General features: G+C 48.1%; 1 protein-coding gene across 8 annotated transcripts in view; it reads left to right on the forward strand.

The window, feature by feature from the left end:
- The window catches only part of Cit (citron rho-interacting serine/threonine kinase), a 182,609-nt gene that overhangs the window by 11,941 nt on the left and 144,850 nt on the right, over positions 1-25,818 (forward strand). For all 8 annotated transcript variants that reach the window (XM_037198628.1, XM_037198629.1, XM_037198631.1 and 5 more), the window contains exons 4-5: positions 8,456-8,631; positions 14,969-15,070. In XM_037198628.1, the coding sequence (XP_037054523.1) occupies positions 8,456-8,631; positions 14,969-15,070 (278 nt within the window). The remainder of the gene's footprint in view (positions 1-8,455; positions 8,632-14,968; positions 15,071-25,818) is intronic.

The raw sequence follows: 25,818 nt of genomic DNA on the forward strand, positions 1-25,818 counted from the left end.
TTCAGTCAGTGGGGGTCCTGCTCCTCCGGCATCTCTTAGAGAAACACTGGGAAAACCCTTTGTGTTGCTGCAGCCAGGGGCAGGGGAGGGCGTTACTGGGTGAGCCAGGTCCTGTGAAGCATCCGCTGCAACATACAGGACCGTGTGTAAACTGCCTCATCCAAAATGGCCATCTAACCAAGCCTTCCAAACTGTAGAGGCCGAAAGGGATGGTTTTGTATCGCTTCTTCACGAGTCAGTGATTTGATTGCACTCAGCTAGGGATTCCTCTGCTCTGTGATGTATTGGCTAAAATTGCAGGTTCTAGGCTCTCTTAAGCTGGAATGTTCTAGATGGCTTGCTCAGTGTGATTATGGAATTTCCATAGCCCTGGCTGGAAAGCTGAGCTCCATTGAGGTTTTGGTAGGAAAGGGGTCTCAGCCTAGCCATCCATGCCTCTCTCTTTCATGGAGATCAGAGTCTTATGCTCGCTGTGGTTTCTCTATGTGGCCTCTATAGCAAGGAGCCTGGAAACTGTAAACTCTGTTTATAAACAAAGCTTAATTGGAACCAGTCACGCCCATGTGTAATTTAGTCACATATTAGAATACTTGGAACAGAGATTAGATCATGTGACTCCCCAAAGCCTAAACTGTTTCCCACCTGACCTTTTAAGAAAAGATACCGAGTGGTGGTGTCGCACGTCTTTAATCCCAGCACTCGGGAGGCAGAGGCAGAGGCAGGCGGATCTCTGTGAGTTCGAGGCTAGCCTGGTCTACAGAGTGAGTTCTAGGACAGGCTCCAAAGATACACAGAGAAACCCTGTCTTGAAAAGCCAAAAAACAAACAAAAAAACCAAAAAAAAAAAAAAAAAAAAAAAAAAAACTTGGGCTCTATGTAAGCTCTAGCTTTGAAGGCCAGACTTGCCCATAGTGGCCCTGAGTGTCCAGGAGCACTGAAGTGGAGGCTCTTTTGAAGGCTTTTTTTATTGAGGATTTAAGATCTCCTGGCTGTTGCCAGTCAGCTCTCTGTTACCGTAATCAGACATCCGGGATATCTGCAATGTGCAGACCATGAAAGGTTCCTTTGGGCCTGTACCTTTGGGGGCTTTAGTCTATGGTTGGTTGCTTTAGTGCCCCTGACCAGGCAACACATCCTCATGTCTACCTCATGGCTAGGAATGAAGAGGAAAGAGGAAGAGGGGTCAGGGCCCCACAGGCCCTTTTCAAGGGCGGACCCTCAGGGACGCCTCTTGCCGGGAGGCAGGCTTTTGCTGCCTATGGTGACTGCTCTGCGTGGTCTCCATCCACCAGGGGATAGGGTGTACAGTCTGAGAGGTCCCACAGAATCTTCCTCACTGGGAGTTCCACCACCTCAGTAGCACCATGCTTGAGGCTCAGCCTTTAACCCATGGGCCTCTGAGAGAGATTTTTCCAGTTCTAAACCAGAGCGGTTTCATTCTGTGTGTGAAGAAGCTTCACTGGACATGAATCCCAAGCGTCACATTCAGGAGAAACTAGTTTTAGAGACCTGCCCAGTTAGATGGGTTAGCTTTGTTCATTTTGGTTTTTGAGACTACTGTGTAGCCCTGGCTGTCCTGGAACTCACTCTGTAGACTAGGCCGGCCTGGAACTCACAGAGATCGGCCTGCCTCTGCCTTCTGCGTGCTGGGGTTAAAGGCGGGCGCCACCAGGCCTGGTGCAGGTTGGTTGGCGCACGCCTTTAATCCCAACACCCGGGATGCGGAGGCAGGTGGATACTCTGTGAGTTCGAGGCCAGCCTGGTCTACAGAGCGTGTCGCAGGACAGCTGGGGCTACACAGAGAAACCCTTTCTTGGTGGTGGTGGTGGTGGTGGTGGGGAGAGATTATCTTCCTTAGTTTAACTGAGGTAGGGAGACCTGCCCCTGTGATTACACCATTTCCTGTAGGGACACACCGGTCCTCTGGAATTGCACCACTTCCTGGGCTAGGATCCTGGACCAATAAAAAGGAGCGAGTGTGCTCAGCACGTTGACTTCTCCCTCCTCCTTCACTGCGGGTGCGCTGTGACCAGCTTCTCTGAGCTCCCGTTGCCTTGCCCTTTGCACTGTGAGAGACTGGACCCTGGGACTGTGCCCCGAGTCACTTCGACAGGGTTTTTCACCACAGCAAGGGCGAAGTCACTGGAACACCAGGCTTGTGGATAGACACTGAACGTTAACCACAAGCGTCAACCGTGATTAATTAACACATTGTGTATCTTTAAAATGTCCTTGAGGTATTTACTCATCACTCTGCACTTGTTTGAATATTCCTCCCTCTTTTGAATATGTAAATCATCAAGTAGGCAGTGGGAGGGGCCGAACTTAGAGGAACTCACCCCAGCCCCTCCATTAGGTTTGAGACCTCGGGGACCCTTAAGAGCAGTCAATCATGGAGACGCGGTGTGTAATCAGGGGCTGGTATTGGAGTGGAGATCTTTTTTCTAGTAGATGTTCTTCCCGGAAACCGTTTCATATTTTTTGAAGAGGCTTCCTGGTGAGGACCCTGAAGAGCCCGTGATTGAAATCCGGTGATTATGTTCCTACGCGCTCCACCCCCACCCCGACCCCTTTGAGTTTCTGTTTGGGAAGGTGAGCTGTGCTTTTCCCTGTGGAGACGGTCCTTCAGCTGCCACTGCGCACGTTTGTAGGAGTGGGGGTTTTCTCCAGAGCTGCCAGAGGAAACGAGCTAGATCGGGTCGTCAGAACTGGTGCTTCCCACAGATAACCCCTGACCTTGAGGGCAAGGAATGAGAACCAGGGGAGGCATTATTGTCTTCTGTTGGAGTCCTGCGTTGATTAACTATGGACATGTGTTCTGATTGCATCATTAGACGAGTTTGTCATCGTGTGGCTGTCATAGGATGCTCACACAAACCGAGGTGGTAGAGGCTAGCCACTTTATTTGCTTGTATGGCTATCATAGGATGCTCACACAAACCGAGGTGGTAGAGGCTAGCCACTTTATTTGCCATCGTGTGGCTATCATAGGATGCTCACATAAACCGAGGTGGTAGAGGCTAGCCACTTTATATGGCTGCTGTTTCTCTCTCTCTCTGAGACAGGATTTTACTGTGTATCCCTGGCTGTCCTGGAACTCACTATATAGACCAGGCTAGCCTTGAATTCACTGAGATCCACCTGCCTCTGCTTCCCAAGTGCTAGGATTAAAGGCATGTGCCACCACCACACCTTGCCTATGAATTCTTTTTTTTTTTTTTTTTTAAAGTATTCTCTCGTGGGACTAGAGAGATGGTTTACCAGTTAGGAGCATTTGCTTCTATGACAGAGGACCTGGGTTTGGTTCCCAGGATCCTCGTGACAGCTGTCTAACTGCAGGTCCAGGGGACCTGGTGCCCTCTTATATAAAATAAATGCTTATATAATTTATACATTTTAAGTGACATATAATTGCATATATCTGAGCTATAGCATGGTGTTTCAGTACCTTCAATACCTGCTTATTTACTTTTTTTTTTTTAAAGAGTTATTTCTTTTTTTAGGTGTGGTGACATGTCTCAAAAAACCAAACCAAACTAAACCAAAACACACTTGCCTATCTTTACATAGAGTGTGTGATATAATATTTCCCATTTACTTTGTTTCTTTAATTTTTTTTTTTGTTTTTTGAGACAGGGTTTCTCTGTGTAGCTTGTTTCTTTTAATTTTTAAAATTTTGATGTGTCTATGTGTGTGTCTAAGTATTGGTATGTACACTACATATGCATGAGCATGTCTATGTGTGTGTCTGAGCATCAGTCAGTGTGTGCATACACGTGCATGAGCATGTCTGTGTGTGTGTCTGAGCATCGGTCAGCGTGTGCACCACATGTGCATGAGCATGTCTATGTGTGTGTCTGAGTATCAGTGTGTGCACACACGTGCATGAGCATGTCTGTGTGTCTGAGTATTAGTGTGTGCACACACGTGCATGAGCATGTCTATGTGTATGCACCACACGTGGCCTCTTGCCACTTACCTTGTTTGCTCAGCAGTACACTCATTGAGTAGATAGATGTCAGGTGCCTGACATGCACCAGACGATGCTTTAGATACTCCAGATACAAGGGGACAAATGGGCGTCATACCTCAATGTCCCGAGAACAACACAGTTATGTGACAGTTAGGGACCCAACAGGATTATAACGAGCTAAACGATGTCTCCCACCCAGGCACCCTGCAGCCCTAACTTGTAGCACCATGCATCAGACATATTTATGACGGTGCTGTTCTGAACAAACCTACCGACCTGTGAACCCCATGAGAAAGAACATAACATGTAATTATATGTAGTACTTGATAATAGTGATAAATGACTCTCCTTCTGTTGTATGTATTTGCTACGCTATCCTGTCATCTCAGTGTACACTTATTCAGGTGAGTATGAAAGCGTGTGCCAGGCCCCGCCGCCGCCGGCAGCAGCCTCATGCGTGTGTTGGAGTCAGGAGACTCTGCTGAAAGGACAGAGTAATGATAAATGCTCAGTGTGATGGAGAAGTGTTACCCTGATCTAATGGTTACACATTGAAGTATGCAGGCGTGGGGCTGGAGAGGTGTCCCGGCAGTTAAGAGCACTGGCCGCTCCTCCAGAGGACCTGGGTTCAGATCCCAGCACCCACACAGAGGCTCACAACCATCAAGGTGATGTAGCACCCTCTTCTGACCTCCAAGTGCAACACGGTGCACATGCACACATGCAGGCAAACACTCATATACATAAAATAAAATAAATGAGCCCTCCCCCCCTTTTTTTCTTTTTGGGCAGGGCCTCCTGTGTAGCCTTGCCTGCCCTGGGTTGATCTTTAGATTATTTCCATGCTGTTGCTGATGGGGGTTTAGGATCAGGTTGCTTCTGGGTGTTTCCTGTTTAAGTTTTCATCACGGGCCTCTTCATGCACATCTCTTCCGAGCATGTGTTGAGGGTTCTGTGAAGGATGGATTCCTAGACCTTGAAAGGCTGGACTGAATTTCAGGGAAGGAAGCTGTCGATTCTGCTGAGCTGGTTTTTTTGCTCCCCACCCCTCACCCCCACAGGTCCAGTTGTCTGTCTAACAAAGCCACGACCTGGGCTGCGTTTTCATTACAGTGCTCTGTTATCTTTTGGTTTGCCTCCGTATTCAGTACCCACTGGGCCCATAAACACTAACTAAAAGTTCAGAGAGATGATGAGTCCATATGGTTTTGGGGTCATAGAAGCAGCTGGCTTGGGGAGAAGTTGTGAAGGGCTCCTCTCATATCTCTCTTTTAAAACACCCAGGGGCTTGGTTTTAGCATCTCTCCTATTCACCCTAATATTGCAAAAGCCTTTGGGGAAGAAGATAGAGATTTGGAACGCTTCCTTGCAGTTCTGAAGGTATCATCTTTTTTTTCTCACAAAGCAGTTTGTCTAATGTGTGTGATTTAGATGCCTGATCGTCCCCAGTGATGGGCCCAGTGTTACTGAGCTGGGCAACACCGTAAGCAATTTTGGGGGCCCAAGGCCTGAAAGAAAATGAAGAGAGATTGGCCTTGTGTACAGCGGCAGCGGAGTCAGGTTCAAACACAGAAAGCTGCAAGCCAGCACATTTGGTTGATTATAATTCAGTACTCAAATAGTTGACACATGAAGGAAGCCGGGAAAGGGATGAGGGGGAAGGCAGACAGGGCTTGGCATGGTAATGTGAGAGGGAAGGGGAAATGCTGTGTGGTGCCCAAGTTTGCGTTCAAGCTGTGTGCTCTGCATAGACACGTCAATTCTACTTTATTTCGCACGCGCGTGCACGTGTAGAGGTCAGAGGACAAATTGCAAATTACAGGAGTCAGTTCTCGTTGTCCCCCGTGTGGGTCCCAAGGATCAAACTCAGGGCATCAAGTGCCTTTGCTCACTGAGCCATCTCTATGATCCTAGATCTCCTTTTGAAACAGTGCTCACAGTGAATGCACGTAGATCCACCCACTCCTCCAGGGTGGGTCCCCAAGGGATCAAGGGAGCTTTGGATGACTGGCCAACGTGAGAATGGGGGTCAGAAGACAGCCAGTACCGGGGAGTTGACCATATTTGCCTTCCGTCCGAGAGAATTCAGCTCCACCTTTGCAAGAGAGAAAGGGGGGTGGATGATGAAGTGAACACCTGGTGCTGGATACTTCGTCCAAGTGCCGCTCATGACCGTGTTGTGCTGAGGAACCGATGTTAGGGTTAGTGGCAGAGGTACCTTGGTGGGTCTAGGCAAAGGTCTGCTGCAGAGATCACACCATGCAACAGACCTCACCTAAGAGGTGTATTGGGGGAGAGGGAGTAAAAGGCCATTGCTGAGTGGGGACACGAGAAAGATCTAGAGGATGGAGACAGGGAGACAGAGAGACAGAAAGACCAGAAGACAGAGAATGAGCAAGCGAGAGCCATGGTGTCGGGAGGGACCTTTTACAGGGTATAAGAACCACATAGGGACTGTGCCACACCTGGCGGTGGAGGGTAATGACCTGTGTGGTGGCTGCCAGGGCTGAGTCCCTGAAGGGCAGGCTGGGGGAGCACCCGATTTCTAGCAAAAGGGCCTTCCTCTTGGTTCTGGAATACCATGGGGAGATGATGTGGCCATAGGTTGGGGTTCCCACAAGGAACTGGTTCCAACTGCCCCTTTCCCCCGTAAAACTAATAGCCACAGATCCCTTTTGTGGACTAGTGTGGCGTTTGCATATACCTGCACATGCGTCTTTATGGCTTGCTTGGGACGCTCACCACAGTGCCTTTGCAAGGCTGCCTTTGTGTGGATTCAGCGTAGATTTCTGTGTGCCACAAACTCAAGTTATGCATTTTGAAACTTTGCGGAATATTTTCTGTTCTGAATGTTTTTTTAATTATTATGGCATACATGTGAATAGGTACAGAGACCCAGAAGACAACTTTTAGGGGCTGATTTCTCTACTAGGTCATTCATCCAGGGATGGGCTTCAGATTCTCAGGCTTGCATGGCAAGCTCCTTTACCCACTGAACCATCATGCTGGCCTTCAAAATGCTTTTGATCTGTGTTTAGTTGGTTGAATCTGTGGATACGGAGGACCAACTGCGTCTAACTTCAGTGTCTAGGGGACATTTCAGAACAGTCTCTTGGTTTTCTTTTTGGTGTGTGTATCTTTCTTTCAATGTGGCATGCATTTGAGTGCACAGGTGTGCGAACCCACAGAAACCTGAGCAGGATATCAGATGTCATTTTCTATCATTTTTCACCTTATTATCTTGAGACAGGGTCTCTCACTGAACCACAAGCTTGCCATTTTGGCTAAGCTGCCTGGCCAGCAAGTCCTTGGGATTCACCTGTCTCTCACCTCTGGTGTTAGGGTTGCAGGCATGTGCCACCATGCCTGACTTTTTATGTGGGTGCTGAGGATTTGAACTCAGGACCTCATGCTTGCAGAGCAAATGTTCTTATTCACTGAGCCATCTCCCCAGGCCTAGTCTTTCAGCTTTCAATGTGATACCTAACTATGGGATTCTCCAGGGTAAGTTTTTTTTTGGTGTTGGGATTTGAACCCAGGACCTCCTGCATGCTGAATACATGTTCTACTACTGACTGTACCCTTAGCCTAAGATAATTTGGGTTATAAGTGTTTCCTGATTTCCTTTGTTTGTAACCTCTATTTCTGATGTAGCTCCTTTGTTCATCACAGGGTTCCATTTTTAGGTCATCACCACTGTTCCTTACATTCTTGCAAGTCAGTAGAGTCCTCGGTCATCTAGAGATGTCTGCCTCACAGTGTTAATAACTGCGTGCAAAATCCTGCACCACTACTCCATTAGTCCTGTATTTCCTACATTGATCTCAGCCTGAGTCGTTGCACTTGGGAAAGGAATAAGATCATGTCAAGAAAGAGTCGTAGGCTCATGGGGTGTGTGGCTGGCAACCCAGCAGAGCAGCTGTCGGGCCTCTGGGCCTGGGGGCTAGCTGTGTACTGCTTTCACGCACTGCCCTAGATTAAGGCCAGGAAAGCAGTCCTCTGAAACAGTGCAAGGGCCAATGGCACAAATCCAGGCCGAGCACATCTAGCTAGCATGGAATGATCTGGAATCAACTCAAAGGCTGATGGGAAATCAGGGGTCATGTTGCTTATGTTACATTGTAATGCCAGTCTAAATACCGCCAAGCTTGTTTGGCCCCCAACGCTGCCCTGCAGCCCTCAGAGGAAGAAGAAAAGCATGGCATGTGTGCTCCCTTCTTATTTTCTAAGTCTACAGGATTCGAATTATAGCTACCATGGAAACCGTACTTTGGAATTTCTGGAGCCCTTAATTTTAACAGATAAAAACACTTTTGTGCCGATTTTATAATTATTCATGATGGATGAGAAAGTGACTAAACGTCTTTTGACAGGGAAGGAAGACAGAACACATTTTTCTTTCTTTTTTCCCCTCTTCTGCAAAGATGCATGCATTCGAAGTGTATTTTTTCCACCTGGGTGTAAATCTTCCATCTTCCACAGACTCCGACACAATAGCCGAATTACGGGAGCTCCAGCCTTCAGTGAAAGACTTTGAAGTCCGAAGTCTTGTGGGTTGTGGTCACTTTGCTGAAGTGCAGGTGGTGAGAGAGAAGGCCACAGGGGACGTCTATGCCATGAAAATCATGAAGAAGAAGGCTCTGCTGGCCCAGGAGCAGGTAGGAGCATTTGAATCTCTGATCCTCCTTCTGTCTGTACCAAATGTTCACCACAAAGATAATAACCTGCTAATTTTCTGTCTAAGATCAAGTAAGATGTTAATTACAGATACATGAGCAAAAAGGCCTCTCATGTCCTTCAAACCGGTGCTGATTAATTTTGCAGGCTCAGAAATTTCCACCGGTTTCTCTGTCGTGAGTCTGTCGTGGTATTTTATTTTAGAACCACGTTGGGCTTTTCAACTAACGATCGTAGGGTGATCTCTCGGGACTGCAAGATTCGGTCTCGGGGACACGCCTCAAGATGGGGCAGATTGGGCAGTGTCTGCGTGTGTATGCTTAGGTGTTCCCAGCCTGGGCACACGTGTTTCATTTTTTCCAGCAGGCCTTTGCAGAAGTCAAAATAAAATCGTGTTCCCTGGCCTTCAAGACGCTTGTCTGATAACAGGTCACGAAGTTGTCTCTTCAGTTGTCTTTTTTCTTCCTTTGAGGCAAGGCTGCTCTCTCCAGACATATTGATTCATTGGCTGTGTGAGAGACACCCGTCACCCTTGGAGCCCAGGCAGTCATTCATTAGTTACAGGCATTCTAGTGCACATTGTGTGTCCGATAACATCCCCAGCTCCGTGGGAAGCCTGCAAAAGGAATTTAAGTCCCCTGGCTGTCCCTTGCAGGTTGAATAGCAACCCCCAGACGTGGAGGGAAAATGCAGATCTTCAAAGCAGGCACTTAGCAGTGAAAGCACCACGGAGCGGGAGAGAATTAGCAGAGTCATTAGCGGTGGTGTGAAGGGCGATGTCGTGAGCAAGCCAAGGGCAGTCGGGGAAAGTCCTTAGGATGAGAGAGAATGGAGGCGGAGAAGTGATGGGAACTTGCCAGGCCGACCTGTGGCTGAGGGCGACATCCTGGAGGTGAGGCTTCTGGGGTATTGTTCAGGTGTGTGTGTGTGTGTGTGTGTGTGTGTGTGTGTGTGTGTGTGTAGAAGGGAAGTGTTTGGCACTTTAGACCTAACAGAAAAAATGAAGGCATCCGGGTGGGAGATCTCCACAACTTTAGCTTTCCATTGTGTTAAACTTGACATAAGGTAAAATTTCCCACGTTAACCATTTTCACTGTAGGATTCAATGGCATTAAGAAGTTCCACCGTGCTGCAGACCACTGCCACCATCCATTCCTAGAACTTTGCCACCATCCCTGGGTTAGTCTCCCACCCCGCAACAAAGGATGTGAGAGAAGCCAACTCAGCGGGGAAAATGTGCTGTTTTGACTCTCGGCATCTAGAGAATCCGAGCCCCCCCCCCCCCCCCCCCCCGCCAGGTCAGCTGGCTTCATTGCTTTAGGCCTGTGGAATGGCAGAGTATCATGGTGCAGGGCCTGTGGCCACTGAAACAGGGAAAAAGGAAGCGAGAAAAAGGAGAGGAGGAGACAGATCCAGGGACAAAATGGTCCTTCCCAGGGGACGCCCACCAGTGACCACCAACTAGACCCCACCTCCTACCATTTCCTACCATTTCCCAGTAGCCCATTAAGTTATCAATCCATACATGGATTAATCCATTGATGAGGTCACAGTCCCATGAGCCAATCATTGCCCGAGGCCCCCATCTCCGCACACCGCCGTACTAGGAACCAAGCTTTCCACACACCAGCTTTTGAGGGACGTTTCAGATCCAAATCATCATACTCCTAAGCAGAAACCAAAGGTCCCTTTTGTGTTTTTTTTTTTGACTTTCGAGACAGAAACTGCAGCAGAGGGTGGGCAGCCGCTTGTCAGCGTCCAAGCATGATGTGGCTTCTGTGATTCAGAATAAAGTGTGAGCGACATCGGAGGGGGGGAAAATGACAAGACAGTGCCTGTGATTAGCGCGTCAGGAGTGGGAGGTGCTCCCTCAGCCTCCCCATCCAGGGGGGTGCCATCCGTCATCCCCGCTCGCTCCCCGAGCGTTCTTCGTGCTTGGCATGTCTCTAGGTCCTCGGGTAGAGGCGCATGATGTTAGCCCAGCCTTGCACTGCTTGTGTTTTGGGTGGGAGCTCGCGCATATAAGACAAAACAAATCCTCCACGCCACATGCGGGCGCGCAGTCGAGGTTCCAGCAGATGCACTTTCCTCCAGGCCAAGGGCCTGAGGTGTGACCGTGGTGCAGAGGTGTGGGCCTGGGTTTTGAAAAATCCTGTTTATAGAGGAGCTAATAAAACCCTCTGTCACTGGTAGATGCATCACTGCTTAAGAGGGTCAGTATAAAAGAAAAGCGGGGCTCCTAATGGAGATGTAAGGATATAAGAGAGAAGGGCGTCAGGGGAAGAGGCTGTGAAGAGGTGATGCATCTCACAAACAGAGCCCGTCACCTGGGAGAGACCGGCGTGCTCGATGGAGTGCCGTGACAGCCAGAAATGGTGCTCAGAGACCAGTTGCTTTAATGGAGTCTTCAGAGCTCAGGCAGAATCCACGGTGAGCAAGCGAGCCTGGGGCCTGTTGAGCTACGGCTTTTCCCTGACCTCCTCTCTCGTGTGAGCCAACAGGACCAGCCCTCCAGCACTGCCAAGCCCTGGGCTGGGCTGCCGCTTCCTAAGCGGCTCGGATTGAGCACTGAGGTTTCCAGGGTGAGCTTAGGGACGACACGGGCAAGCTATTCGGAAACATTCCAGGGCGAGGGGTGTGGCTGGGTGGGTAGAATGTGTGTCTAGCGTGTGTGCGAAGTCCTGGGTTCAGTCCCCAGCGCTGCATAAACTGGGTGTGGTGGCACACATCCCGGCACTCAGGAGGTAAAGGCTTGGCACAGAGTCTTGGGTGTCCCGCTCTGCCGCCTCCCATGGTGTCCCCTCCAGACAGGGTCTCTCACTGAACCTGGAGCCAGGCCACCAGTCCATGAGCCCCGGCGAGCTTCCTGTCTCTCTCCGACAGTGTCAGGATTATAGGAGCAGCTGCTGCGCTCAGCTTTTCAATAGTTAACTTGTTTACTTGGTGTGCCTGCTAAGATACCAACTCAGGTTCTCATGCTCCGATAGCAAGCGCGCTAACCATTGAACCTCTCTCCAGCCTATGATAGTCTTGAAGCACTGCCCCCCCCAAAGGGAAACTGCAATTTTGTTCCTTTTTTCTTTTTAAGATTTACTGATTTATTTATTTATTTGTTTGTTTATATATGTATGTATGTATGTATATGTGTGTGTGTATATGTATGTATGTGTGTGTGTGTATGTATGTATGTATGTATATATGTATGTATGTATGTGTGTATGTAATGAACGTTTTGTCCACATGTACATTTGCACACCAGAAGAGGGTCCTGGATCCTATGTCAGTGCTGGGAATTGAACTCAGGACCTCTAAAAGAGCAGCCAAGGCTCTTAAGTGCTGAGCCACTTAAGAAGTGCTGCCCGACTTTTTCAATTTTTTTTTTTTTTTTTTTTTTGTGTGGTTTTGAGGACTGACCTTGGGGTCTGGAGCATGCTAGGCAGGCCGGTGCCCTACCATTGAATTACCCTTCAGTTTTGCTCTGGAGGCCTTTCAGCTGATTGGATGAGGCCCACCCAGACTGCTGAGGGTAGTCTCCTAAAGCTGCTGAGTGCAGATGTCAATCAACTATAGCCACACAGCACCTCCATAGCAACACCTAGTAACCTGGGTTAGTGTTTGATTGAGTAACTGGTGTTTTGGCTTTTCCTGGTTTCTGTGTAAAATTACTTACCAGAAAATCTCACACACATACCACCACCACCACCACCACCACCACCAACAACAACAACAACAACTAATTGACTTGAAAATACATCTTTGTACTTAGTATATATGTCCAATGACAGGGATATTTTCCCATGATCCATCACGCCACCAGAACATTAGCAACAGTACATTCCTCTGACCCCGTTCATGTTTTACCAGTCATACCAATCGCCTCGTTAGACTAGGACCCAGGCATTTAGTCCTTCTGTCTCTTTGATCTGAGTTGGTTCCTTCGATGGTTCCTATGACAGCAGGCCAGTTATTCCATACAATTCAGACTTAGGTGCTATGCGTGGACAGAAGTATCACAAAGAAGGGCCTCTTTTCCCGTTCCCCGAAACAGATGACTCAGTTCCAACCGGCCACTTTCGGGATGTGCTCACATAGCTGGCCGGATGAGGAGGATGCCTACTGCTCTTCACGACGGAGCCGCTTTCCCCTTGGCTCTGGCATATTTTACAGAGACAGAACTGTTCCGTCCTCTGCCACCCTCAGTTACTGGTTGGTTTGTGCTGTGTGAACTGGCCTTTCCTTGTTACGGCCAGTGGGTGCCATCAGTCCTATCCAGAGTGTCTCCAAGGCGGCTGGCTCTTCAGGTTGCCTTTCGTCTCCTTCCGGCAGATCCCCGCCATTCTTGAACACCTTTCTTGTTCTCTGGTGAGAGACGTTCAGGTTTGCCCTGCACACTTCCCCTGCACAAGCGTGTCTCCGGCCGGGGATCCCTGTTCAGTGGAAATGGTCCTTAGAGGCTAGATCTCGGAGCTGAGGGCAGCTCAGCAGCAGATAGGACCTTGCTCCTGCTGCGTTTGGCTCCCTGCACAAACTCCCGTGAGCTCCAGCTCCATGGGAGCCATTGCTCTCTTCAGGTCCCCTGCAGGCATCTGCACACACACTGCATAAACATACACACACACACACACACACACACACACACACACACACACACACACACACACACGTAAAGACAAAGAAACAGGGACCAAGATTTTTTCTTTTGGTTTTTCGAGACAGGGTTTCTCTGTGTAGTTCTGGTGCCTGTCCTGCATCTCGCTCTGTAGACCAGGCTGGCCTCGAACTCACAGAGATCCGCCGGCCTCTGCCTCCCGAGTGCTGGGATTAGGCATGCGCCACCACTGCCTGGCCAAAATCCAAGATGTTAACCCTGGGTTTTGTGCTTCTTTTGGGCTGTCACGGCTCTTGGACCTCTTTCGTGGGTCGGGCTAAGGAATGCATGTTTATATGTACAGTATAGCTGCCTTTATGTTCCCACACGTACGCTCACGCACACAGACATACAGATATGCGGAGATGTACACATAGGTATGTTTACATGTGTTTATGAGGGGAACCAGGTTCACACAATTGCCTCTAACTCCAGCCCAACTTTGCATCCCTGCCCTGAGTCTTTCTCTTCCCTGAGCTTGTGACTTTTGAGCCAGCAATCAGCATATAAAGAGAACACGTTTATTTTGGCTCATAATTCGAAAGTTTCAGTGTAGGGCTGGGTGGCCACATTGTCTTTTTTTTTTTTTTTCTTCAAAAACAGTTTCTTACTTCGCAATCCCAGCTCAGCTGGCCTGAAACCTCTCTAGATCCACCTGCCTGCCTTTACCTTCTGAGTGCTAGGGTTAAAGGTCACCCGGCCACACCCAGCCTCGTTGCTCTTGGGCCTGTGGTGAAGAGTTACAATTGGCGAGAGAGTACATGGAAAAACTTCATTTTGTGGCTGGCATCAATATAGAGAAAGATGAATGGGTTGGGGTTCCATCACCCCTTTCGGGGGGTAACCCCCCCAATGACTGAAAGACTTCCTTATAATGCCATGGGCTGAGGGCCAAGCCCTTAACTCATGGGTCTTTGGCAGGGGCATTTCTGCCTTTACCATTTTCTTCTTTAAAAAGAAAAACTTGGATTTATTCGTTTTATGTGTATGAATGTTCTGCCTGCATGTGTGTATGTATGTGCACCCTGAGTGTGTCCTCAGAGTCTAGAAGAGGGTGTTGGAGTCCCTGGAACTGTAGTTACAGGTGGTTGCAAGCTATGATGTGGGTGCTGGGAGTCGAACCCAGGTCCTCTGCACGAGCAGCCAGTTCTCTTAACCGCTGAGCCATCTCCAGCCCTCTCAGAATCTTTGTGGCAGCAGCCTCGTCTCCTCACCCGCCCTACGCCATCCACCACCATGTGCAGATACGTCCGTCTTCCCCCTGCTCGAGCCTCTGGTGTCCACCCTGCCTGCCGCCACACGGGATTGCCACTGCCCTCACTCGGCTTGGGCCTGGCCCCGCGGCCCTCTGACTCTCCCACCTGGCCTGGACTCACGGCATCGGTTAGAACCGTCCAGGAAGCGAAGGTGGACAGGAAGAGGAAGATGCTTCAGCTCGGATAAAGTGAATTGACTTAAGGGGAGATGTTTCAGACCTAACTGAACAATGGAGAACGTGGACTTGCCAGAGCTGAGGCTAGCAGGTTACCAGACTTGGTGAATGTCATGCTAAGTGATTTTTTTTTAAAAACCTGGAAACATCAATTTAGACTGAACGGCAGGACAAAGGCCGTTTCCCCTTCACATTTAGTTCTAATACAATTATCTAAAGAGTTTTCTTTTCCCTCCAGGTTTCATTTTTCGAGGAGGAACGGAACATATTATCCCGGAGCACGAGCCCTTGGATCCCCCAATTACAGTATGCCTTTCAGGACAAAAATAACCTTTACCTGGTGAGTCTTCTCATCCGTCCCCGCGGAACCAGCCGAGGCCCTGATACTCAGATGATAGCGCAGATTGAAAGCGGTTCTTGCTGATGTGGTCTGTGACACCGCTCACTCATTCAGTCGATTTCCTGACTAGACGTCTCCCGTTCCTTGTTCTAAAGATTAAGAGCTGACCCACTTAGAAACAGCCTACTGTACTGCGGCTACAAATGGCAGCAATGGAAAGGGATTTAATTGGGAATGGTCTCTAACTACCTTTAATAGAATCTTGCTTTAATTAAATTAAGTCAGTTAATTTAGTTTTGGAGACAACGTCTCATTAGGTAGATCTGGCTGGCCTGGGGTTTGCTGCATAGACCAGGCTGGCCTGGAATTCGCAGACCATCAGTCACCTATTTCTGCCTACCCAGGGCTGGGATTAAAGGTGTGGGCCACCATGCTCGTTTCTTGCTCTTAATTTTTAAGAGTTAAGGTAGTAATGCATGGTTGAGGTAAGAAAGTGCACCCTGTTCCCCTCTCACACACGTGTGGAAGCCGGATGAGTTTGTCTCGTAGAAGTAGAGAATAGGATGGCGGTTGCCAGGGAACTGGGGTGAGGAGAGGTAGAGGAGGGCTGGCTAATGGGTAGACCAGTTAGACTACCATGAGTAGTCTACCATGAGTAGTCTACCATGAGTAGTCTACCATGAGTAGTCTACCATGAGTAGTCTACCATGAGTAGTCTACCATGAGTAGTCTACCATAGTAGTCTACCATGAGTAGTCTACCATGAGTAGTCTACCATGAGTAGTCTACCATGAGTAGTCTACTATGAGCAGTACTAGGTAAAAGGGGTAAGCTTTGGTGTCCTGTAGCAGAGGAGGGCGACTCTCGCTAATAATTATTACACGCTTCACAATAACTAAAAGAGAAGAGCTTGAATGGTCCCAAGACAAAGCCGATGGGAGGTGGTGAATTGGTTAATTGTTTTGATTTGATCACCGTACATTGTGTGCATTTATTGGACTATCATCCTGTACCCCGTGGCTACACACAGTTGTTAAGGGTAAATTAAAAATGCACACCAGTATTCCCCAATCCCACCCTAAAAAGGCATATACCGGGCCAATGGGATGGCTCAGCCGGCTAGGCTGCTTGATGCCAAGCCTGAAGACCTGAGTTTGATTCCTGGGGCCTACAAGATAGAGAGAGAGAATTAACTCTTGCAAGATGTGTCCTCTGATGTGTACACACACACACACACACACACACAGTGTGGTGTATGTACCACACAGGCATCCACATATAAGCATACACAGATAAAGAAATTAATTTAAAAAGTTTAACAGTGTGTACACTGAAGATGTGCGAAGTAGAACCACGGGCCTCTGCTTTCTTTTCTTAGTTCTCTGTGGAGAACAAATGTTAATGGAGATATAGTCTCTTTCTGACCTTAACTATGTTTTACTGGGAGCACACTAATGTATATATAACCAAAAGGGGTTTTTGTTTGTTTGGTTTTTTGTTCTTTTTGTTCTCCAGGAAAGCCAGCACTCTGGAAGCAGAGGCAGGTGACTCTCTGTGAGTTCCAGGCTAGTCAGGGCCACATAGTGAGATCCTGTCTCAGACATCTTTGATGTTACTACATAGTGCTATATACTTCATTCTTTTTGGTGTCAGGGATTGAACTCAGGGCCTTGAGCACGCTAAGCACACGCTTTACTACTGAGCTACAACCCTGACCTCCAGGTCAGCCCTTTGGATGATGGCATAGTTTTCCCTGGTGTCCATATAGCGTAGCTTATGGAATGCCAAAGCTCATTTTGGGGCCCTATTTAGGTTCTTAGTGGATTAAGTTCTTAAATGTAAAGTGTGTATTCTAGAAACAACCTTCGTTCCTGGATCAGCCCCTGATCAGACTCTCATGTCACCATGGGTGGGGCTAAGGAGGCTTGTGGAAGGGAGCAGGGAGTTGTTTTTGTCTTGAACTCCAGCTGGGCATCTTTTTTTTTGTTTCTTTTTTGATGATGTGACTGCCTTTGTTTCTGATCTGGAAGAATCAGTCTATTTGCCTTGGTTTCCTATGAACTGAAGTTTCTCCCTGGCTCCACCCTGCTTTCTTGGTTTTAGTGGTTTGAGATAAGTCTTGTTATGTACCCAGACTGGCACAGAACTCAAGGATCCTGTTGCCCCAGCCTTCCTTATAGATAAGGTTGCAGGCTTGCATCAGCATGCCTAGGCCACTGAGCTTCCCTGCGTGTCTGTGGTGTGTGTACATGTTCATGTGGGTGTGTGCGCATGTGCCAGAGGCCAGAGGTTGGGTATCTACCTCAAGTCACTCTCCACTTGATTTATTTTTCAGACAGCGTCTCACTGCGTGGTCCTGGCTGGCCTGGAACTCTCTGTGTAGACCAGGCTGGCCTTAAGTTTATAGAGATCCACTTGCTTCTGCCTCCTGAGTGCTATGCGCCACCTGGTTCCACTCTGTTTTTTTTTTTTTTTTTTTTTTTTTTTGAGACAGGGTCTCTCACTGAACCTGGGCTTCAAGGATTCTTCCGTCTCCCTGGTGCTGGAGTTAAGCTGTGTGCTACAGTGCATGGCTTCTTCCATGGGTTCTGGGCATCTGAATTCAGGTCTTTATGCTTGTATAGCAAGCTCTTTACTGATAGCCATCTTCTCATGCCCTCCTTAAAAAAAGGCTCTCTCTCGTGTGTGTGTGTGTGTGTGTGTGTGTGTGTGTGTGTGTGTGTGTGCGCGCGCGCGCGCCAGGGAACAACCTCAGGTTTTATCCTCAGGAAAGCCATTCACTTCCTTATGGTAGAATCTCTCATTGGCCAGAAGCTCACTGATTAGATTAGGCTATCTGGCCATTGAGCCCTAGGTATCCTCCCGTGTGCCTCCCTAGCACTGGGATTACAAGCACGTGCTGCCATGCCCAGCATTCACCATCCTTTTGTGGCTTCTGGGGATCAAGGTCAGGTCCTTACACTTGCAAGGCAAGTGTTGACCACCTGAGCCATGTCCCTGACCCATATCAGCATCTGAGGTTGTGTCCCAGACGACCAAGATTGTAGGATATACAGTATATGAGTTGCTTTATCTTTCCAAAATCAGAGAGTTTCTGAATCCAGAAACGAATTCTTCAGCAACATAAGGGGCTTCCTCAGTCACTAAAATAATCCCACTATGTCCACTGAGCACTCGCAGAAGTTTGAGAAACAGCATTTTATGGCTTGCTTCTTCTGAAACTGAACACTAATTTGTAAATCTAAGGGCAGTGCAATCACAGGTGTATTTTAGTTAGTAAAAAAACAAAACAAGATTCTGCCTCTGGTACCTCTCGGCTTGGCCATCTCTTCTGTCCCCCACCTTGATTTTCATTCACCTGTGTCTCTGTGTCAACCTCCCTGCCGTCCGTGTGTCCTTCCCTCAGGTCTTTCACGTGTCACCAGGCCCTCCTGCTGTCAGAGCCCCAGCTCTCCTCCCTGCTCCCCTCGGGGTGAATTCAGGCTAGCCCCATGGTTGTGTTTACCAGGCTTTAAAGCCCGTCCCTCCAAGCATCTCCTTCATTTTGCCTTCGTCCCAGGACTTCCTTTGCTGTTTGATCTTGCTTCTCTCCTCCCTGCTCCTTCAGTTTCGGGTGGTCTAAATGTCCCCTAGTTCTCTCTGTGGGCTGGGGTCAGCTGTTCGCTCTAGAAACCCCTCCTGGGCCTTCTGCTCCTGGGATGGGGGACCATCTGTTATGTAGCCTGTACCCCCATGCCCATGAGTCATGGTGAGTCCCTTCCAGTACTCTAATCTCCTAATGGGAACAATTATGTCTTGATGCTCTTAGTAGATGTTTACTGAGTAAATGCCTAAGATGTATTCATTGGATGAATGATCGATTCCATATAATTCAGATTTACACACAGATTTATCCAAATCATATTGGAGTTTAGACTAAAGTATGCAATTCAGGATAAGCCTGAGATTTTTTTTTTCTTTCTTTTTCCCTCCCATAACTTGGAGTACCACAAAAGGAAGTTGAACTTGGGATGTTTTGAATTTTGGTGCTTAAAAAAAATCCTTATTTGCAGTGACATCCCGTTGAGCATGGCTTGCCATTTTCTGGTGCATGGCAGAGGTAGCAAAAATTCATCCCGGTTTCTGGTTCCATCTATCAATGCTAGGATGTAATTCTGGCAGGTGGCCTATGGAAGCAGAGCTTTGTTGATCTGCCTCATGAAAATAATCTGTTGCATCCTGCATAGCAGAAGCCTTCACCAGTGTCCTTCCACAAAGATGTTGATTTCTACAAAGAAGACTTTGTATCACAATTCACCATTTGCTGTATGGTGTCTGAATTTTCTTGAGAAGTTCTTTGTATTGATATCTTTCATGCTGAAGGGCTTCTCCAGGATACCCTGCCTCTCAGAATGAACTTGAACTTGAAGATGTTCTGTTTTGTGACTTTACATTTTCTTCTCTCCATTTATCCCAAATGATTTCCTCCCAGTTGCGTGTAGAGAGATACTAGTTTTGGTAACAAAGAGAGCCCAACAATTCATGTTGGTGGGGCTTGCTTGGTTGTATGTATTAGTTCAGAACCCAGGTTCCTTCCATATTGTGGCTCCTCTGTCTCTTAAGAGGCTGTCCTTCACGTGATTGCTGTTGATATTATGGTTTCCAAGTGGATAGTAAGAGAAGAGAAAAATTTAGAGAAAGAAAATTCCTTCCACACAGAGTTATGTGTGAAATTATTTCCTCTCATGCTCTGCTAGCCAGAATTTAGACTGAATGTCCGTCCGTGTCCATCCCCGTCCCCCCCCTTGCTTGGGAGACGTGGACACATGCTGTCTAGCGGCTAAAAGTCCCTACTGCTAGTTTTTCATTTTTGTAACCAAATTCATGGGGGAAACCATTTAAAGAGAAAGAATTTATTTCAGCCCACAGTTTTAGATTCTCAGTCCATCATGGCAGGAAGGGTGTGGTCAGAGGGGCAGCTTATTATGGCTGCCAGGACGCAGAGAGAAAGGGAGAGAGAGAACACCTGTGTCCCTGGCCTGCCTCCCTTCTTCCTTCTATCAGGACCCTAGGCCTGTGGGATGCTATCACTTATATTCAGAGTTGGTCTCTCCACTTTGATAACCCTCCCTGAAAACACTTTCATAGATAAATCTAGATGTTGCTTTACGGTCTTCTAAGTGCTTCTCAGTCCAATCAAGTTGGCAGAAACATCTGCTCATCGTACTACAGAAGAATGGAAGGGTAGACTGGGGAGAACAGTCAATAGTCCTCAGGCTCCTTGATCCACATTCTGTATCCGTACTCAAAGTGCTGTACACCTGTGTCCAGAATGACTCCTAATGAAGTCCTGGCTTTTGTTGTGCTGTTCAAGGTTGGTTTTTCATATTCTCTCAGTTTTCAACCCACACCTGTGCAATTTTGTGGACAATTAAGTAGGAACAATTTGGAAATGAGCTGTCTGTGCCACCGACCTCAGATGCCTTTGGGGACATCGGCATCTGTTTCCACCTTGAGGCAGGAGGGAGTTAACGAAGGGCAGCACCGTTGTTTACCCTAGTAGGACGTGGCAGCTGACGATAGCTTTGACAACGAGACATGTGCTGTTTTGATCTCTTGGCTAGGATTATCTGAATTTCAGGCGCGTGTTCGCAAGTTGCTGCTCTGGAAGCCAGGGTTTCGGAGGCTGCTGCCCGTCAGAAAACCTGGCGCTTGGAAGACACATTCTTGTTTTATGGCTGTTCCTTGTCGGTTCTCTCCAGAGTCGGCGGCGTCCTTTTCAGCTTGAACTCTCTCATTGGTGGATAAGGCAGTAACTCCTCCTTTGGCTCCAGTCCCATTGCTGGGGCCCGTTATTGCCATCCGGGTTCTTCGCCTTCGAGAGAGTTGACCCACGTCCAGGTCTTGAGGCGTGTTTCGAGAGCGTGCATTCAGAGTTTTGTCCTTTTTAGGAGCCGCAGTTTAATCGGGTGGCCTCAGTGTGTCTCCGCTCCTGGAGTCTCGGATTGAGGAGGTCTGGCGGGGTGGGTAACCCGGTTTGTATTTCTCACACACTTTGAGGAGCTGCTGCTGAAGCTGGTTCCACAGCGTCGCTCTGAGAACGGTTGCCTTCTAGGCCCTCTGGTTTCTGACTTGCTTCTTCCTTTACCCGGTAACCTAATGTACACATCTGAAATCTCTCGTTCTTCGAGGCCCAGGGATGGGCCCTTCCCCGTAGGTTGTCAGCCTAGGGCTACTCCATCATTCTGCATTTATTTCCTTTAAACTGACCGGCACCCTTAGTCAGTGGCCTCCCTAACTCATGTCCTCAGTTACTTGGTCGGCTGAACTGTTTCTTGCCCAGTGTGATTCAGTGCTCTAAAAGGTTTTTTTGATTCGCTTTGTTTTTGTTTTTCCTCTGTGTAGGCCTGGCTGTCCTGGAACTTGCTCTGTAGACCAGACTGGCCTCAAATTTGGAGATTGGCCTGCCTCTACCTCCCAAGTGCTGGGTGATTTTTTTTTTTCCTTTTTCTTTTCTTTTTTTAATAGATGGCTGAATTGGGCTGGAATCCATACTTTCAGAGATAAAGGCCTTCTCTCATCTCCTTGACCTTCCAGGAAAGTAATGAAAGGTCTCTTGTCAGGTCCCACATTGCTTAGAGGATTTTCACCCTCCTCCCCATGACAAAGTTCAGAAACACTGGGCAGAGCACACTGTGATGCCAAGGGCACTGTGGCGTCTTGTCATGGCGCACATGGAGTGTGCAAGCATTTCAAGGAGGTGGCTTGTGCAGCATGTGTCTGCTCATGCTCTGTGCAGATTGGAGTAGACCTTGCCTCAGTCTGCTTGCCTGTGCTAGAACAAAATCCCAGCCCGTGTGAGGACTGGATGTTTATTTGGCTCATGACTCTAGAGGCTGGGAACACCAAGAGCGTATCACCGGCATCAGGTCGGCATCTGGTCCGTTTTCTTCTTGTGTAATAGCATGGTGGAGAGTGTCACATGCTAAGACAGTCACCATGAGAGTCTCTCTCTCCTTATAAAGCCACTAATGCTATCGTCACACCTACACATGTCTTTATCTAGCCCTAATTACCTCCCAAAGGCGCTACCTTCCAGATAGCATCATTGAATAAATTTGGGGTTAAATAGCCAACGTGTAAACATTTTTCCCCTATGCGTATGTGTGTTTGTATGTGTGTGGGCGCACATGTATATGGTTGTATGCACACAAACGTGTTCATGCATGTGGAGGTCCAAGGGTGATGTGCGGAATCTTCCTTGATCGATTTGCACTTTATTCATTGAGGCAAGGTTTTTCACTTGAACCCAGAGTGCACCAACTTGCTCTGTGGATCCCCTGTCTCTGTCCTCCAAATGTTGGCATTACAGGCAGGCCCTGTCTCCCCCACCCAGCATTTCCGTGGGTTTTGGGGGTCCAAACTGTGGTCCTCATGTGGGCAGCAAGTGCTTTACCCACTGAGCCATCTCCCCAACCCCATCATGTGAGCTGTGTGTGTGTGTGTGTGTGTGTGTCTGTCTGTCTGTCTGTCTGTCTGTCTCCTGACATATTTGTAGGGGTCAGAGGACAACTTCTGGGAGTCAGTTCTCACTTTCTACCACATGGATTCCAGGGAATGAACTCTGGCCATCAGACTAGGTGCCAAGTGCCCATTGGGGATGAGCTAGCTCACTAACCCCAACATGTGGACTTCGGAGGACACATTCAAACTGTATCAATACCAAATAACTATTAAATGTTCATACCCCCCCAACACACACACACACACACACACACACACACACATGTGCACACGTACATGTACTACACACACACACACACACACATTTGTCCTTCACTTTGACTTCAGCACCGTGAATGGAAATGGCCCCTGCCGTCCTTGGCGTATAGATGCAGAACCCAACAGAGAAGCCTCCGCCCCTTCCAAACCGAACACGTGTAAGATCTGCCCTTTAATTAGCATCTGCAGCTGCTGCCGTGGAAGGGCCTGTCTCTGTTGGCCGGCAAGTCTTTGCTTTGAAAGAGCAAGTCCTTCACAGCTCCGAGCCAGGCTCGGCTGTCAGCTGCGGCGGCGGCGGCGGCGGCCTCTGCCATCAATGAGGTTGCCACCCCGTTTAGGCCTATTTTGCCGAAGGGCTCTTTTCTCCCCATCTCATCTTCCCAGCGTTTGATTGCTATGATTTGGTGACTTCCCCGTTTGGATGAAATGCACCGATTCTGGGTAGGAGATGTGCCCGGTCCTTGAGAAGGTGGAAGATCATCGCTTCTTTCAGTGCCCACGGTCTGGTTATTTCCCAGCCCTTTATTGTCTGTGATATTGTCTTGATATTCAGAAAGCTTCGAGTCGTCACTGTAAAAAAAAAAAAAAATGTAAGCGGAAGTGATGGCTGTATTAAAGCCAAGGTCCATTCAAGGGCACGGTGCTGCAGAAACTTTGACTGTGACTGGATTAGGAAACCGAATTGGTTGTGCAACGTCATCAATAATGGTCCCGGAGCCGTGCCGGGTGAGCAGCCTCAGAGTCAGTCCTTAAAAATGCATTCCCTCAGTGAGATGGCCGGGGTGGTGAGATGGTCCGGCCAGTGAGGCACTTGTCCTTCAAACCTGATGACTTGAGTTTGATCCCTGGAAACCGTGGGTAAAGTTGGGAGGAGAGAACCAACTCTGCCAAGTTGCCCTCTGACCTTTACGTGTACCTCCCCCCAACAATAATAAGTAATATAATACATAGTTTGGGGAAGTACATTCCTCAGCTGGATGTAGTAATGTATGCCCACAAGCCCAGGACTCAGGGGGCTGAGGCAGGAGAATTGCAAGTTTGAGGTTACCAGTGGCATCCTGACTCAGAACAACACAGATTCGTGGAGCTTGAGCATTGGTGCATGAAGTCAGTCTCTGGAACTCGTATTTTAGCAAGCTCTCCAAGAGGTAGGAATGAAAGGGAGAAATACTCTTTCACCCTGATTTTTCTTATTACCATTATAATAATAATTCAATTCTTTCTTATTTCACTTGAGTGCCACCTCTATGAAGCACAGGGATTTTATTATATTTTTTGCCTTTTCATTCCTGATATTTAGAACACTAGCAAATAGTAGGCTTTCAAACATTATGGACGAGTGTGTCTTATTAAAAAAAAAAAAAAAACAACCCAACACCTGTTTATTAGGTATGTGTGTGCACACTCTGACACACGCATGGTCAGAGGACAACTTGCAGAGTTAGTTCCCTCTGCTGTGTATCTCAGGGATCAAACTCCGATTGTCTGGCTTGGTGGCAAGCGTCTTTACCTGCTGGGCCACCTCTCTGACCTTGAGTCGTGTTTTTACAAAGCACTCCTCCCGGTGATCCTGATGGCAAATAGACTTGGAAAACCCTCTGTAGAGGACTTATCAGCCTTCCTGGGTTAGCGGCCACGATTTGGGGGTGATGGGCAGATCAGTGCGTCTTCAGGTATCTGAGCATCGAAAGTCAGGGACAGAGATGCAGATGCGTATGTGGACTCTGGGAGAACATAGGCGGCAACCTTGTTCTTCGTTCGTTTACGGTGCTCTCTGGTCCTTGTCTCTGGGTTAGTTTACAATGCTCTTCAGTCTTCGTCTCTGGGTTAGTTTACGATGCTCTCCAGTCCTCATCTCTGGGTGAGTTTACGGTGCTCTCCAGTCCTGTCTCTGGGTTAGTTTACAATGCTCTTCAGTCTTCGTCTCTGGGTTAGTTTACAATGCTCTTCAGTCTTCATCTCTGGGTTAGTTTACAGTCCTTGTCTCTGGATCACAGCCAGTCTTGAAAACTCTTAGTTTGTGACACATAACGAGGACTTTGATCGCCCCTTAGCTTGGTACCCTCTTTCACAGTCCCAGAGTGTTTCCGAAAGACCCCAAATCCTGATTCTTTCTTTATGAGACTTAATAGTGTAGCTGTGGACTATGGAGAATGCCTTGGGCTCCTCAAAGTGACTCCGAATGTTCAGAGCAGTTCGGTGTGGTACAGTGGGAGATTTTAGTATGCTACTCGGGGAACGTGTTGGGTCATGTGGTTTGATTGGGCTTCTGATAAAGATCTGTCCTATTCAGACGGTCGTCATTTAGGGTGTCAGTTTTGACCCTGAGTCGTGGAGCACAGGCGAGCAGCTGTTGCAATTTTTGTGGTTTGTTTTCTCAATCAGTCCTGGCTTCTGAAGACATGGAGGCCATTTGGCCCTCAGAAAAGGCGATCCTGTCTGGGTGGACATCTTGCAGCGAGGAGTGAAGAGCATGTATCTTTTCTCCTTTGTAAGAAACGCTGACTTTTCTGGAAAATTCCCGCTGGTTCTACCAAATAGGAATCTTGAAGAGTTGACGCTAAATACGAAGTAGCAGTTGGTGTGTGAGCTCACCAAAGTTGCCAACGGTTGCCGTAGTTTTGACTTTCTCAGCCTTAAACTTAGAAGCCATTCTGGTTCTCACGTAACAGAGCCCAAGGAAGGCTGTAGCAGTGGTGCGTCATCATAAATATGCATTGTTCTTATTTTTAAACCTTAGTTTGCGGTCTCAAAGTGTGAGTGCGTCTGCTATTATCTGTGAATTTCCTTTTGCTGCTGAAGACCCTTTTAATGGCAATATATATTTAAAGCAGACTTACAAATTAGCATTCACCCACATCCCCAGGCCCGTGGAGAACCAGGTTGAGATGAGTGGGTGAGCTCCAGCAAGCCAGGTGGCTCCTGTGGGCTCCTCCGGGGCTGAGGTGAGTGGCTGACGTCATCGTTGTTGGCTGTGAATTTGGAGG

Source organism: Peromyscus leucopus, chromosome 23, assembly GCF_004664715.2.
Source record: "Peromyscus leucopus breed LL Stock chromosome 23, UCI_PerLeu_2.1, whole genome shotgun sequence".
NCBI lineage: Eukaryota > Metazoa > Chordata > Mammalia > Rodentia > Cricetidae > Peromyscus > Peromyscus leucopus.